A 14,560-nucleotide genomic window follows, 5' to 3' on the forward strand; every position below is an offset into this window, starting at 1 on the left:
GGTCAAAAGTCAGAGGTAGACTTCCTTCTCAACAGATTTCATGTAACATGCTAGATGGGATTTAAAAACTGAGAGTAAACACATCTTCCAAATAAAATCAATGTTTCAGAGTTCATCGCTGAGCAAACAGGAGCACTGCCCCTCGGTCAAAGCCAGGTTCTCCAAGAACAACCAAAACAATACAAAGGACGAACATGGGGCGCCTGGGTGGCTCAGTTGGTTAAGCGACTGCCTTCGGCTCAGGTCATGATCCTGGAGTCCCGGGATCGAGTCCCGCATCGGGCTCCCTGCTCGGCGGGGAGTCTGCTTCTCCCTCTGACCCTCCTCCCTCTCGTGCTCTCTGTCTCTCATTCTCTCTCTCTCAAATAAATAAATAAAATCTTTAAAAAAAAAAAAAAAAACAAAGGACGAACATGGGGCAAATGGATGTGTTTTCAGCCGAACTGAAACAATGGAAATAAAAAGGATATAGGCCTCGCAGGGATTAGGATTCCTCCCCTCTCTTCTTACTCAGATAGCTCTTTCCTCCTCCAGCAGAGCACATAGCCAGAGGGGGCCAGATTGTGTCTTCCTCTTACCTAGAGCCAGAGAGCCTTTTATCTTTTATCTGGCCAATTGCACAGGAGAGTCCAATGATATCTTTTCAATTAGTGGATGACTGATAATAATAGCAAACACTTATTCTGTGCTTACTAAGTGCCAGGTGCTGGGCTGGGCCCTATGTGAAGATTAGCTCGTTCAGTTCTTTTATAACAGGAATCACTTGCCCCATTTTACAGATGAGAGACTGAGGCTCCGAGAGGTCCCGTCATCTGCCTGAAATCACACAGATCTCAGATCACACAGATAGAGATTTTGGCAGAGATATGGGCTCAGGACTGTTAGACATCAAAGCTCAGGTAGGTAAAGGATTCACAGAGAAGGGGTTGCTTCATGCCACACTTCTCCAAGAGTGGTGCCCATTGGAAGGCATGGTTTGTGAATTTAATCCCATTTTAACCAGCCCCAAGGGCCACTCATTGTTTTGTTTTGTTTTGCCTATGCCAAAAAACGCTTTACTGAGGAGTGCTCAAAAGGAGCAGGCCATCAGATGAAATTTGGAATCATTTTCTCAGTTTTTTTTTTAAGATTTGTTTTTTATTTTATTTTATTTTATTTTTTAAAGATTTTATTTATTTGACAGAGAGAGACACTGTGAGAGAGGAAACAGAAGCAGGGGGAGCGGGAGAGGGAGAAGCAGGCTTCCCACTGAGCAGGGAGCCCAATGTGGGGCTCCATCCCAGGACCCATGACCTGAGCAGAAGGCAGACACTTAATGACTGAGCCATCCAGGCACCCCAAGATTTTATTTATTTATTTATTTATAAGCTTTTTATTTATTTAACAAAGATAGAGAGCACAAGTAGGCGGAGCGGCAGACAGAGGGAGAGGGAGAAGCAGGCTCTCCGCTGAGCAGGGAGCCCGATGCAGAACTCGATCCCAGGACCCTGAGACCACGACCTGAGCCGAAGGCAGCTGCTTAACCGATTGAGCCATCCAGGCGCCCCAAGATTTGTTTATTTTAGATAGAGAGAGTGAGAGAGAGAGAGAGAGAGAGCGCATGTGGGAGCAGGAGAGGGGCAGAGGGAGAGGGAGAGAATTTCAAGCAGACTCCCTGTGAAGTGCAGAGCCTGACTCAGGGCTCGATCCCACAACCCTGAGATCATGACCTGAGCCAAAATCAAGAGTCAGGCACTTAACTGATTGAGCCACCCAGGTGCCCCTCCCAAAGTTTTTAAAAATAGTTTTGAGATATACCACACATACCATACAATTCACCCATTCAAATTATAAAATCAGCGGTTTTGGTATATTCACAGACATGTACAACCATCACCACAGGCAATTTTACAGCATTTTCCTCGTCACAAAGAGAACTCAGTACCCTCAGCTATCACCCTTTATCCCCTCCATTTCTCTCAGCCCTAAGCAACCACTAATCTCCTTTCTGTCTCTGAAGATACTTGCCTACTCTGAACATTTCGTATAGATAGAATTGTACAGTTTGAGGTCTTTTGTGACTAGCTTCCTTTGTTTACCATCATTTCAAGGCTCAACAATGTTGTACCATGGATCAGCCTTCACTCTTTTTATGCCTGAGTAAAAATCATTGTATGGACATGCCACATTCTCTTGATTGATCCATTTACCTCTTTGGGTTGTTACCACCTTCTTTCTTTTTTTTTTTTTTTTAAGTTTATTTATTGTTTTTAGTAATCTCTGCACCCAACGTGAGGCCTGAACTCATGACTCTGAGATCAAGAGTTGCATGCTCCACTGGCTGAGCCAGCCAGGTGCCCCAGGTTATTACCACCTTTTGGTTAATGCAGATAGTGCTGCTGTGAATATTAATGTACCAGTTTTGTGTGGGCATATGTTTTCAATTCTGTTGCGTATATACTTAGGAGTGAAATTGCTGGGTGATATGGAAACTCTATGGTTAGTATTTGGTGAAGATGCTTAACTGTTTTACATTCCCACCACAATGCACGAGGGTTCTGATTTCTCCACATCCTCACCAACACTTGTTACTGTGTCCACATCCTTACCAACACTTGTTACTGTGTTTTTATTTTAGCCATCCTACTGGATATGAAGTGGTATCTCTCATTGCGCATTTGCTTTGCATTTCCCTAATGACCAGTGATGTTGAGCACCTTCTCACGTGCTTATTGGCCATTTGTATATCTTCTTGGGAAAAATGTCTGTTCAAGTTTTTTGCCCATTTTAAATTATCTGTCTTTTCTTGAGTTGTAAGAGTTCTTTATGTATTCTTGATACAAGGCCCTTAAATATATGGTTTGCAAATATTTTCTCCCATTCTGTGGATTGTCCTTTCACTTTCTTGATGGTGTCCTCTGAGGCACAAAAGTATTTAATTTTGATGAAGTACAATTTATCTATTTTCCTTTTGTCTCTTGTGCTTTTGGTGTCGTATCTAAAAAGCCACTGCCTGGGACACCTGGGTGGCTCAGATGGTTAAGCATCTGCCTTCGGCTCAGGTCATGATCCCAGGGTCCTGGGATCGAGCCCCACATTGGGCTCTGTGCTCAGCAGGGAGCCTGCTTCTCCCTCTCCCTCTGCCTGCCTGTCTGCCTACTTGTGATCTCTCTCTGTCAAATAAATAAAATCTTTAAAAAAAAAAAAAAAGCCACTGCCTAAGCCAAGGTCACAAAGATTTACCCCCATGTTTATTTCTAGAAGTTTTCAGAGCTGCATTTTTTAAAACTGAAGTGTAAATAACATAGTGTTATGTGAGTTTCAGGCATACGATATAATGATTCAACAATTCTATACATTACTCGCTGCTCATCACCATATAAGAGTATCAGAGCTGCATTTCGGCAAACCCCCGAGAGACCCCAAGCTCTACCCCGAGCCACGATACTCCCCAAAGCCCCCACCCTAGTCCCAAACAGGCTGCTTACATTTCAGCATTTCTGCTCCACAGTTTCATGCAGGTGCAACCGTGGACAGGTGTCCAGGCAGGAGTTGGGGCCAGCTTAAAGGTTCAGGATGCAGGCTGGTGAAAGAGGAGGTGGTGAATGTCAGACTCTGCATCCAAGGCTCAAGGCTGAGGAAGCACCTGCTGAGGCCAACAGTCCCACCCTAGGGGGGCTGCTGCCACTGGTCCTTCCAGGAGAGGCCATCTACTGCCACTCTCCTTCAGTCTTCCATTGCTAACAGCTATGCCGGCGGGACCAGTCTAGAAAAGGGGCCTGTAAGAAAGCGACTCCCTGGTCACCACCAAATTGGCTTTCCTTATCTCAATTTGCACTGCGTGCTAGGCCCCTCTCAGAGACTCATAATCGGGGTCTGATGACCTGCCAGCGGCAGGACTCTAGGACCTAGGAGAGCCCTTTGGGAAATCCAGGTCCGCTGGATGCGGGCTCCGCTGCTCAGGCTGTGGCTGGCTGGCCGGGCCGGTGTGAGTAGCACAGAAAGGGGCGCCGGGGTCAGGGAAGGGCAACCCAGAGCTTCCAGTCCAGCCAGTACCCCCCGAGGGGGCACCGGCCGCTCTTCCCCAAAGTCCGCCGCCGGCCCGCGGTGGGGGCGTCGGGGGTGGGCGTACGCGGCGGAGCGTGCTCAGCAGGTGGCTGGGGCCGGGGGCGGGGCGGGCCTGGCTCGGCGCGGGCGGGAGGAGGCCCGGGGCGGGGGCGGGCGGCGCGTACAGGAATGTGCACCGCCCCCGCGCGGCCCCGCCCCGAGCATCCCGCGCCGACCGGGCCGCGCTGCAGGGCAAGCGTCATGGCCGCTGCGAGACAGCCCCAGGCTGCGGAGCTGCTGGCCGAGGCCCGCAGAGCTTTCCGGGAGGAGTTCGGGGCCGAGCCCGAGCTGGCGGTGTCGGCGCCGGGCCGGGTCAACCTGATCGGGGAGCACACGGACTACAACCAGGGCCTGGTGCTGCCCATGGTGAGGGGCCGGGAGGGGAGCCCCGAGCCTCCCCCGAGGAAGGGCAGGCCTGAGGGGCGCGGGGAGGTGCCTGCCTAGTCCCTGCAGGATGTTGGGCGGCCGCACCGAACTTTAGCCATCCTCCCGCGAGTCTGGGGGACGAGCACGTGGGAGAGACCCGGGGATGGGGTATTTCCCACGTTGGAAGGGAGGAAGCGGGGGATCCGTGAGGAAGTAGGCTAGGAGGGGGTGTGCCGACGCCTCTTCGCTCGAGCCCGCCCTCTGCAGACTGCCGATCCTCGCCATCAACCTGGGAGTCTCCTCAACTTGTGGGGCCCCAACCGCAGGCGGAAGGGGGCGCTTCGGGCTCCGTCTTCCGGGACCCCCAACCCCGCAGACCTGGGGGAACTAGCCCTAGACCTCCCGGCCCAGGCGGTTCAGTTTACAGAGGAGGAAACTGAGGCCCAGCGAGGGCTAGTGACTTGCTCAAGGTCACAGAGCTGGTTCTTGGTGGGGCTGCGATTAGATCTGGGGCCCTTTCCACCTGGTGCAGCTTGGCAACTGAGTGGGTACTGCACACCTGAGACCACTCCAGAATGGGAAGGCATCAGTTGGAGCTCCTCCGACTCTCTTTTCCTTTCGAGCTCTCCTTCCCCTTGCCCCACAACTGGGAGCCCATGTTCAGGCAAGAGTCCAGGTCCACACTTCTGCCGCACTGGCCGTGCCCCTGAAGACCCAGGGGCAGGACCCAAGCCCCCAGGGCCAACTCAGCACTTAGATTCTTCCCCAAGACGTCCCCTATTCCTTTCTTGTTGAGTCTCAAAGGGAATCTGAAACCTTTCATTCTTCAGAACTTTAGTGTGGGCGGGGCCTCATCCACTGGTCAGCAGGCAGAAGCTGTACACGCTCCCTGTCTCCTCTGCCAGGCGCTGGAGCTTGTGACCGTGCTGGTGGGCAGCCCCCGGGCAGATGGCCTTGTCTCCCTCCTCACCACCTCTGAGGATGCTGATGAACCCCGGCGGCTGCAGTTTCCGCTGCCCACAGCCCAGCGGTCCCTGGAGCCCGGGACCCCCCACTGGGCCAACTATGTCAAGGGAGTGATTCAGCACTACCCAGGTATGGGACCGAGGCCAGGGTCAAGTTCACACCGGGCTAGGAGCACCACCTGTCAGCTACAAAGCTCATTAGCTCATCTAAGCACCACGGGGTATCTAGCAGGGGGAGAGTATCCCCATTGTACAGATGATGAGACTGATGCCCTGAGAGGTTCCAGAACTTGCCCTGAGCTGCCCATTATATGATGGGAGGAGCCAGGATTCAAACCCCTAGCCCATTGGCCTCCAGAGCCCTAAACCAGGAGGAGAGCTAGGAAGACTGTGTCCTAGGAATCTCAGGGTAGGAGGATGGAGGGTGCTGGGGCCAAGGTGGCCTCTGACAATTGAGACTCATCCCTGGAAGCAGCTATCAGGCAGTTGCCTCCCTTCATACCAAAATACAGGCCCTCCTCGGGCCCATCCTCTCATATGGCCCATCTCACCACCACCCATTCTTTCCAGCTGCACCCCTCCCTGGCTTCAGTGCAGTGGTGGTCAGCTCAGTGCCCCTGGGGGGTGGGCTGTCCAGCTCTGCGTCCCTGGAAGTGGCCACGTACACCTTCCTGCAGCAGCTCTGCCCAGGTACTTCCTAGACCCCGGCCCCTGATCCAGCCCTCCTTCCCTGAGGTGTCCTTGTGGTCAGAACTTCTTCCTTCCTCTACTGTGGCTTCGGGAGGAGGGTGGGGAATCTCCCTGGAGTGTCACTGGAACTACCACGGCTCCCACCCGCCCCCACCCCACGCGCACCCCCCCCCCCCGGGCCCCAGCCTCCCCACCTCCCCCACCGAGTCTCCCCTGCCACAGACTCGGGGTCCATAGCTGCCCGGGCTCAGGTGTGTCAGCGGGCCGAGCACAGCTTCGCAGGGGTGCCCTGTGGCATCATGGACCAGCTCATCGTACTGCTGGGGCAGAAAGGCCACGCGCTGCTCATTGACTGCAGGTCAGGGGCTCCCCTCATCATCAGGAGCTTCTGGGTGGAGCATGCCCACTGGCTGGTGTGGCACGCGGACACTTGGGCTTGTCATCTCCTCATTGCAACTCCATGCCAGGTCCCTGGAGACAAGCCTGGTGCCGCTGTCAGAACCTAAGCTGGCCGTGCTCATCACCAACTCCAATGTCCGCCATTCGCTGGGCTCCAGCGAGTACCCTCTGCGGCGGCGCGAATGTGAGGCAGTGGCCCGGGCGCTGGGCAAGGAGAGCCTTCGGGAGGTGCAGCTGGAAGAGTTGGAGGGTGAGAGCTGGCTGGGCACCCTGCGGGGCTGCGGGGCCCTCCGTGTGGCTTTGACCCTGCCGTACACCCCCTCATCCCCAGGGGCCTCGCCTGTGCTCTGCCCACTGCCCCTAACACAGCACACCTAGGGCTCCTACCTCAGCAGGGCTACTCGAGATCTTATATTGTTTTTCCTTTTTTTCTTTTCCTTTTTTTTTTTTTTTTAAGTAGGCTCTACACCCAGCGTGGAGCCCAGCGTGGGGCTTGAACTCATAACTCTGAGATCAAGACCTGAGCTGAAATCAAGAGTCAGATGCTTAACCAATTGAGCCTCCCAGGTGCCCCTTAATATTGTTTTTTTCTTTAAAGATTTTTTTTTTAGTTTATTTGAGACAGAGAGATAGAGAGAGAGAGCATGAGCAGGGGGAGGTGCAGAAGAAGAGGGAGAAGCAAACTCTCCGCCGAGCGGGGAGCCCGATGTGGGCCTCAATCCCGGACCCTGGGATCATGATCTGAGCGGAAGGCAGACGCTTAACCGACTGAACCACCCAGGCGCCCCTGTTTCTCTTTTTCTAACGTTATCTGAGAACCCTTTACTGTGCCAGCATGTCATCAAGGGGGCCTGTAAAAGCTACAGACTCCAGCATGCAGGTGTCCCGTAACTTAATCATTTACTGATAATCACATGTGACACTGTGATGATTGTTTTCATACATGAGTTTATGTGCATTCTCTTGTTATTTTCTTAGGATTAGATTCCGAGGAGTAGGATTGCAGAGTCGAAAGTGCATGTATCTAAAAGGTTCCTGACACACGTGGCCAGGAGGATAGTATATTTGATAGTTTGAAGGTCAGATGAATATCCCCTGGTTCTGCCACACCCTGTGAAGCCGATATCATTGTTATTCCCCGTGTTTTGGATGAGGGCCCCATAGTACGTGGCAGTGCTGAGCCTCGGACCAGGCAGCTTAGCCCCCTAGCCTGTCCCCAGCCAGGCTGCTGGCCCTGGGAGTTGGGCCCTCCCTGGCAGTGTGCTAGTGCCCGTTGCAGGGACGATGGCCAGCCCTGTGGGACTGCCTTGTGCTTCTCCTTGGTGAACTGTCCCGTTCAGACCTGCCCCGCCTGCTCCGTGCAGGTGACCTTGGCGGAGGTTTTCACACTGGAACACTTTGGCCGTCCCTCCTCTCCACTGCATGCCTTCCCCACCACTCCTCGGGGGTCTCCCCTCCCTGGGGACCCCAGTGCTCCCCTCTGCCTTCAGAGTCCTGTGCCAGGAGCCCTACTCTGCCTTCTTTCTGTCCTCTGCCTGGCTCCTCCCCTTCTGCTTGGAAACTTGGCCAGTTCTCTTCCCTTCTAAAATTGAATCTCTTTCCTGTGTCAGTGTTGGGGGAAGGCCTAATGCTTATGACCCCCATTTTGTCATCTATGTTCACTTCTCAATCCTCTCAGTCACCCCCCCCAAAACAGCAGCTCTCCCAGGGGCTTCCCCCCCCTCCCCTTAGCAGGCACTAGACCTGCTTGCTCACAGCCCTGTTTCTCTGCATGTGCCCGCCCCAGGCTTTGTCCTCAACCCACAGCACCAGCCACCACTGTTCGTTCCACTTAGGACTCTGATTGGAGCCTGCAGCCCCTTGCTCCCCTGGCTGGAGCCTCCCCACATTTCCACCTGCTGCCCCAGGGCCCCCACCTGATTCCCAGCATAACTCCTCGTCCTTCCCCCCTTATAGGCTTCCCCTGCTGACTTCCCCTTGCCTGTTATTTCTTATCCTTGTCACTCCTGTGTGAGACCTCGGTCACCTCTGTGTCCTCCCTCCCACTGTCCCCCCTCCCACTCTTATCTCCCCTTCCTCCCCCCACATCAGGCCCCTTGTTGCTTTCTGAGCGTTTAGCAGCTGCTGTCTGGCTCCTGGTGCCTGCTTCTCCCAGCTCGGACCCTCTGACCAAGGCAGTCGCTTTTGTCAGCCCTTCCCTGCTCCCAAACCTCTGTGGCATCCAGAATCAAGTAGCAAACCCCCTGGCAATCAGGGCGGCCACGACCTACTCAGCTTGCCCTCCCCACCTCAGCGTTAGCCAGCGGGAGGGCCTGATCCTGGCGTGCCCTGCCTGTTGATCTTTGCCTGGGCTGTACCCCAACTCTAGAGCCCCAGCCTCCCCAGTTGATGCTCCAGCATAAAGAGCAGCAGGAGGATGTCTCCCTCTTGTGCTACTGTGTTCCCCTGTGTTCCCCCTCACCTTGGAAGCAACAAGGGTCTGGGGCTTACCCTGCTGTTCAGTGAGCACCCACTGTGCACCAGGCACCCTGCTGGGATGGGAGCTCTCCATGCGTTCTCTCAATGCTTACTGCGCCCCGAGTGACACGAGCATCCCATTTTATAGTTGGGGGGAGGCTCCGAACCTTAGTCACCAACACAAGGTTCTACGTACAGCTTTGTCAGAACCGCCCCCCAGCCTCCCACCCCCAGGCCACCGCCTTGGCTCCCCCATCCCCACATTGGCAGGGCCCAGAGGTGGTGGGTGGCGGGCCCGCTGACCCCTTTCCCTCCCCAGCTGGCAGAGACCTGGTGAGCAAGGAGGGCTTCCGGCGTGCGCGGCATGTCGTGGGTGAGATCCGGCGCACGGCCCAGGCAGCAGCAGCCCTGAGCCGCGGAGACTACCGAGCCTTCGGCCGCCTCATGGTGGAGAGTCACCACTCGCTCAGGTGAGGACCGCCGGGGGCAGAGGCTGAGCCCGGGGCAGGGTGGGGCCCGTGCTAGGCCCGCCCTCTCTGTCCCCTCTGCAGGGATGACTATGAGGTGAGCTGTCCGGAGCTGGACCAGCTCGTGGAGGCCGCGCTGTCTGCACCTGGGGTTTACGGCAGCCGCATGACCGGTGGTGGCTTTGGCGGCTGCACTGTGACCCTGCTGGAGGCCTCCTCCACCTCCCAAGCCATGCAGCACATACAGGTGGGTGGGCACCAGCGCCCGGGGGTAGGAGGGATGGAGAAATGGGTCCCAAGGCCCTGCCGCACTCTGACCGCACCTGCCTCTCCCACAGGAGCAATACGGCGGTACTGCCACTTTCTACCTCTCTCGGGCGGCCGATGGTGCCAAGGTGCTGAGCTGCTGAGGCACCGCCCGGGGATGGCACCCCGGGGGCAGGGGGCCTGCTGGGCAGCACGTCACGAAGCTCCAGGCCTCTGGCGCTGCCCTCTGCATCTGGCTGCTCAATAAACTTGTGCCTCCCACCATGGTGACCCGCCTGCCTGCCTCTAGAGGTGGGTGTGTGCTTGGGGATCCGAGGGGCTGTGTCAGAACCGCCCCCCTGCTCTGTGCGGGCACTCCCTGGAAGAACGGATGGGGCAGAGCCGAGCAGTAGCAAAATCTATTAAATGTAGAACAAAGCTGGGCCCTTGTCATGCTCTCCCAGCTCTTTGGTTACACACAGATGGGCTTGGGCCTGGGGTAGGGGACTTGCAGCCAGAAGGGCCTTCTGGGACCTCTGCTCCCTTCATTCCTCCCAGAGGACACCTTCCCTCTGCTCTGTAGCCAGACGTACTGGCCCTGTGATCAGGATGCGCGTGTGCCGGGCTGCGAGGGGTCCAAGGATGGAGTAGCTGAGCCACAGCCAGGGAGAGGAGGCAGGGTGGGGGCCCAGGTTCCAGCACACTGTTGGGTAAGGGTGGGGGGCTCAGGTCTGGAAGAACTGTTGGTCCACCTGGGTACTGAGGGTTCCACTGGTGGTCAGCGTCCGGCTCACAAACTCCTGGGTCACGTGGCGGGTGAGGGAGCCACTTGCTTCCAGGTGTTGGGACCCCAGGGTCAGTCCATCTGCAGGGGAAGAAGCACTGAAGGACTCTGCCTGGGGCCCTGGCTTTCCTGCTCTGAGAGCTCTGTGTTCCCCCCGGAAAGCCCCTGCCCAGCAGCTCACCCAGGAGGAAGGGCTCGGTGGTGCTGGTGTGGGTGGTGGTGACGCTGCTGTATTCGCCTGGCAGTGAGTGCTGTAAGAGCCCAGGATGGCTGCCGAGTTGTGGGAAAGGGCCTGGCACGGGCAGATGGGCCAGTCAGAGATGATGGCGAGAGAAGAGGTGGCCAGAGAAAGGGTAGGGGTTACGAAGGGGTGAGGATCCCAACCTCCATCCTGGGACTCGATGGTGATGATGCCTTCACGCTCTGGCCCATAACCTTCAGTGGTCTTGGCCTGCACCTTGAACTTGTAGGGCACGTTCTCACTGAGGCCTGGCACGGTCAGGCGGCTCTCAGGACCGTCACCATCCACCAGGAACGTGGTGGCTGGCTCTGGACAGGGAAGATGCCTTTAGCCTCTGTGGCTCCCTCTCCACCCCTTCCCTGGCCACCCCTGACCTGGGGGCAGGCAGCACCTCCTCCATGGGCCAGCTCACAGGTCACCAGGTAGCCAAGGATGTTCCCCTCGGGCCTGCGTGGCCGCTCCCAGCTCAACTGCAGCGAGTCTGGGCTCAGAGCGGTAAACACCAGCGGGCCCGGGGCGCTGGGTGTGCTCAAGGTGAAGGTGGAGCCTGGAGGCAGCAGAGCAAGGGTGTCAGTGTGTGGGTGACTAGGGGACATCATGGGGGCAGCCATGGGGTAGGGAGGCAGCTCACCTGGCAGGGGGCAGAGCGGACTCTGGGGGTGCACCTGCGACTCAATGGTGATGATGCCCTCGCGCTCTGGGCCCCAGCCTTCCTGGCTCTGGGCCCGCACACGGAACACATAGGAATGGTTGGGCAGAAGGTCTTCCACCACCACTGAAGTCTGGCTGGGGTTGGGGATGTTGAGCCGATACAGCTCCTCTGGGGGTGGGGTGGGAGACAGGGGAGCGGTGTTACTCCCGTGCCTACCCTAGGCTGCCACCAAGACCTGGTCATCACTCACCCAGGATTAGCTGTGGTTTGGTGGCAGGTGGGATCAGCCTGGAATGGCATGGTTGGTTGTTTAGGCTGTACACTATGCAAGGGATGAGTGCAGCCTAAAATCCCACCTATGTTCTGGCTGTTTATGGGCCCAAGTCATGCTGCTCTGAGTTTGTCTTCCCAGGGAAGCACCACTTCCCAGCTCCCACAAAGCCATCTCCCAGGCCAGCAGAGGCCCTAGGTCCCTAAGCCAGTGAAGCCTCGGGCAAAACCTAGCAGAGGCAATGACCTGGAGAGAGGCCCAGGGAGACAGATGAGGAGAGAGGGGGCAGTGAAGGGCAGGGAGGAGCATGGAAGTGAGAGAAAGTCTGGTGGGGACCATTAGTGTTCAAGGGACTTGGCTGGATTCCTGTCCAGCTGGGTGATCCTGTGGGTCCCATCACAGGGCCGAGCCTGGCAGGCGTCCGCCCCACAGCCCGCCAGCAGCAGCTGGGCCTCACCGCCGTTCAGCAGCTGGTACTCCACGCTGTAGCCCTGCAGCGCCTGCTCACACCACGGCTCCTGCCAGCTCACTTTCAGAGACGTGGGTCCCAGCGCTGAGAAGACCAGGCGGGTGGGCGTGTTGGGCACACCGGCAGCCAAGCGGGAGTCTGAAGGCGGGAAGCCGCAGGCAGTTTGTGTCCGGGGACTCTGGGCAGGAGTCCTGCCTCTATCCCCTGATCCCCCTCAGCTGTCTCCTTTCCGCTGACTGCTGGCCCGGCAGCTCGCTCACCCTGCAACACCCTGTCCAGGCCACCCAGCACCTCCCGCACATCTCAGAGTGGGTGTGGGCTTGCCGGCCCCCCCACCTCTCCCCCACTGGCCTGGAGCCTCTCCTCCCCCAGCCCAGCACCCCTGGAAAGGACAGAGCCTGTGTTAGGCGTCAGCACTGATGGGGATGGGATGGAGGGTAAGGTGCTGGTCTGGGCAGTGGCTGCAATGAGCAGATGGGTGACAGATGGAGCAGGACAGCTGTGCAGACACAGGATGGCCACCCCTCTACTACCTGGGCCCCGAAAGGGCGCTGCTGGCTGCCCAGCCAGGATTATAGTGTCTCGGGAGTCCCCAGAGGGAGGGAACCCCTTCATCTGAGCCCGACTCAGGGGCCCCAGGGCCCAGGACAGCGGGAGCCTGCTCCTCCCCTCTTCCCAGATGGGAGGGAGGCCTACGGCAGGACAAAACGAGAGTGAGCGCGCAGCAGGTGTGTGTGTTGGAGGATGGGCAGCAGGGCAGGGCCGGGCCAGTACCCCAAACCTCCTGGGGCTGGAAGAGAAGAAGGGTTGACTGTGGACACTCACTGTGGGAGGAGACAGAGGTGATGGTGGGGTAGTCTCTGGGCAGCGTGGCAGAGACTGAGTGTTCTGTGCGGGTCAGCGAGTGGTAGTCCCGTGTGAGGGTGGAGGACGTACTCAGCACCCGGTGGGACAGTTGTGGGCTCAGGTGGGTGCCGTAGGCGGCGTTGGCCACAGTCACCCTGGGCAGGGAGTTGGCACTGCCCGGGAAGGCAAAGTCCATCCTCCCGTTCACCAGGTGCTCTGCAGGAGGAGAACAGGGTCACTGGGACAGACCTCTACTGGACCCAGAGCCCCATGGGGCAGCCTGTGGCCCTGGGAATTCCTAGGATTACCTATCTTCTGAGGGGGCCGGGGGGTGGGGGGTGCTCGGCATAAAGCCAGCCTCCCTTGGCCCACCAGGGACAGAAGCTCAGTGTTCCTGGCAGAGTCCAAGGGGTCACAGGCTTCTGCAGCCCACGTCCGCTGGCCCTCAGGATGCCAGTGTGGACGGTCTGAGCACTGCTGACCCCAACTGGGAGTCTCCCCGCCCTTGCAGTTAGCCCTGCCTTCGGGGAGCCCAAATGCTTGCCCTGTGTCCCTTCAGGCCTCTGAGGGTCTCCTTGGGTACCAGGGCCTGCCCTCCCGGACGCGACACACTTCTGAAGTTGCACGCTCCTGCGGGCAGTCCTGCTTCGAGGACAGCCCGAATGCCTGCCCTGGGGGTTCCTTGGCTCTGGGGGTCCGCCTCCGCGCAGTGGCACCTCCCCCCGCAGGGCAGGGCGCCTTCACGGGCAGCCTGGCCACAGGGGGCTCGGGCCGGGCCCAGGCCGCAAGCGAGCGCGCCTAGGTGGGTGTGGGGTCGGGGCGCGCGGGGCAAGCCCGTCACCTCCGGGGGGCCTGGGTGTGGCGCCGCGCGCTAGGCCGCCACCCTCCCCGCCCGTGCCCGCGTCCGCGTCCGCGCGGTCGTCCGGGGGCCCGCGGGGCGGCTCGCCGTCGGAGGAGCGCCCGCTGCTGGCGGACAGGCGCGGGATGAGCTCCGGGGGCAGCCGCCACGTGATGCGCCGCAGGTCCAGCTCCTCCCCCAGCAGGGGCTCGAACTTCCAGCCGCCGCCTTGGGAACAACGAAGGGCCGCGTTGCACCGCCGGCGGGCGCGGGCGGCTGCGGGAGGGGGCGCGGCGGGGCGGAGGCCAGCGACGTGAGCCGGTCCTCGGGCTCTCCGGAATCCAAGTGTGGTCGCGGAGCGGGCGACGGGCGGGACCCTTGGCCCGCGAGGCGGAAGAGGAGCCCTTCCGTGCGAGCAGTGCAGCCGGGGAGGAAAGCCCCCCCACCCCCGGGGTGGCGCTGGCTCTGTCTCCAGCTGCGAGGTCTCCTGGCCCGAGCCTCAGCTTCCTGTGTACCGGTCAGAGTAATCTCTCCCCTGCCTGCCTCCCAGGGACAGTTCCAGAAGCCACAGAGTGCGTCCCAGGTAGTGTTAGCAGCTGACTTTGGGCACCTGATTCATACCTGCTGCTCTTTCAAACCCCCCACGACCCTTGGGTTTGGGTTCCTTAAGCCCAAGCTCAGCCCTGTCAGGGCAAGGATGGAAGAGAGTAGGAATCCTGGAGGATTTTGACTCATGGCATGGTGTGATTGGCATCCTATTTTACAGGTCAGAACACTGAGGCA

The 14,560-nt window shown here is 58.2% G+C and overlaps 2 protein-coding genes across 5 annotated transcripts in view; one reads left to right on the forward strand and one right to left on the reverse strand.

The window, feature by feature from the left end:
• Window positions 1–4,253: 4,253 nt before the first annotated feature.
• On the forward strand, window positions 4,254–9,958 carry GALK1 (galactokinase 1). The gene is made up of 8 exons (XM_035026014.1): window positions 4,254–4,452; window positions 5,358–5,547; window positions 5,988–6,107; window positions 6,330–6,465; window positions 6,575–6,756; window positions 9,283–9,433; window positions 9,515–9,677; window positions 9,769–9,958. Exons 1-8 carry the CDS (start codon window positions 4,288–4,290, stop codon window positions 9,838–9,840), a joined length of 1,179 nt encoding a protein of 392 aa, XP_034881905.1. The 5' UTR covers window positions 4,254–4,287; the 3' UTR covers window positions 9,841–9,958.
• A 120-nt stretch (window positions 9,959–10,078) lies between these two features.
• Window positions 10,079–14,560, reverse strand: part of ITGB4 (integrin subunit beta 4) — a 31,192-nt gene continuing 26,710 nt past the window's right edge. The window contains exons 33-41 of one of the 4 annotated variants that reach the window (XM_035026010.1): window positions 13,781–14,005; window positions 12,919–13,155; window positions 12,627–12,785; window positions 12,082–12,231; window positions 11,333–11,521; window positions 11,093–11,248; window positions 10,845–11,009; window positions 10,642–10,752; window positions 10,079–10,541 (exon numbers count right to left, since the gene is read on the reverse strand). In XM_035026010.1, coding sequence (XP_034881901.1) covers window positions 10,402–10,541; window positions 10,642–10,752; window positions 10,845–11,009; window positions 11,093–11,248; window positions 11,333–11,521; window positions 12,082–12,231; window positions 12,627–12,785; window positions 12,919–13,155; window positions 13,781–14,005 — 1,532 coding nt within the window. In that variant the 3' untranslated portion in view covers window positions 10,079–10,401. The remainder of the gene's footprint in view (window positions 10,542–10,641; window positions 10,753–10,844; window positions 11,010–11,092; window positions 11,249–11,332; window positions 11,522–12,081; window positions 12,232–12,626; window positions 12,786–12,918; window positions 13,156–13,780; window positions 14,006–14,560) is intronic. The other 3 variants (XM_035026011.1, XM_035026012.1, XM_035026013.1) reach the window with 3 other exon arrangements.

Source organism: Mirounga leonina, unplaced genomic scaffold (genome assembly GCF_011800145.1).
Source record: "Mirounga leonina isolate KUSES-001 unplaced genomic scaffold, KU_Mleo_1.0 Mir_197, whole genome shotgun sequence".
Taxonomy (NCBI): domain Eukaryota; kingdom Metazoa; phylum Chordata; class Mammalia; order Carnivora; family Phocidae; genus Mirounga; species Mirounga leonina.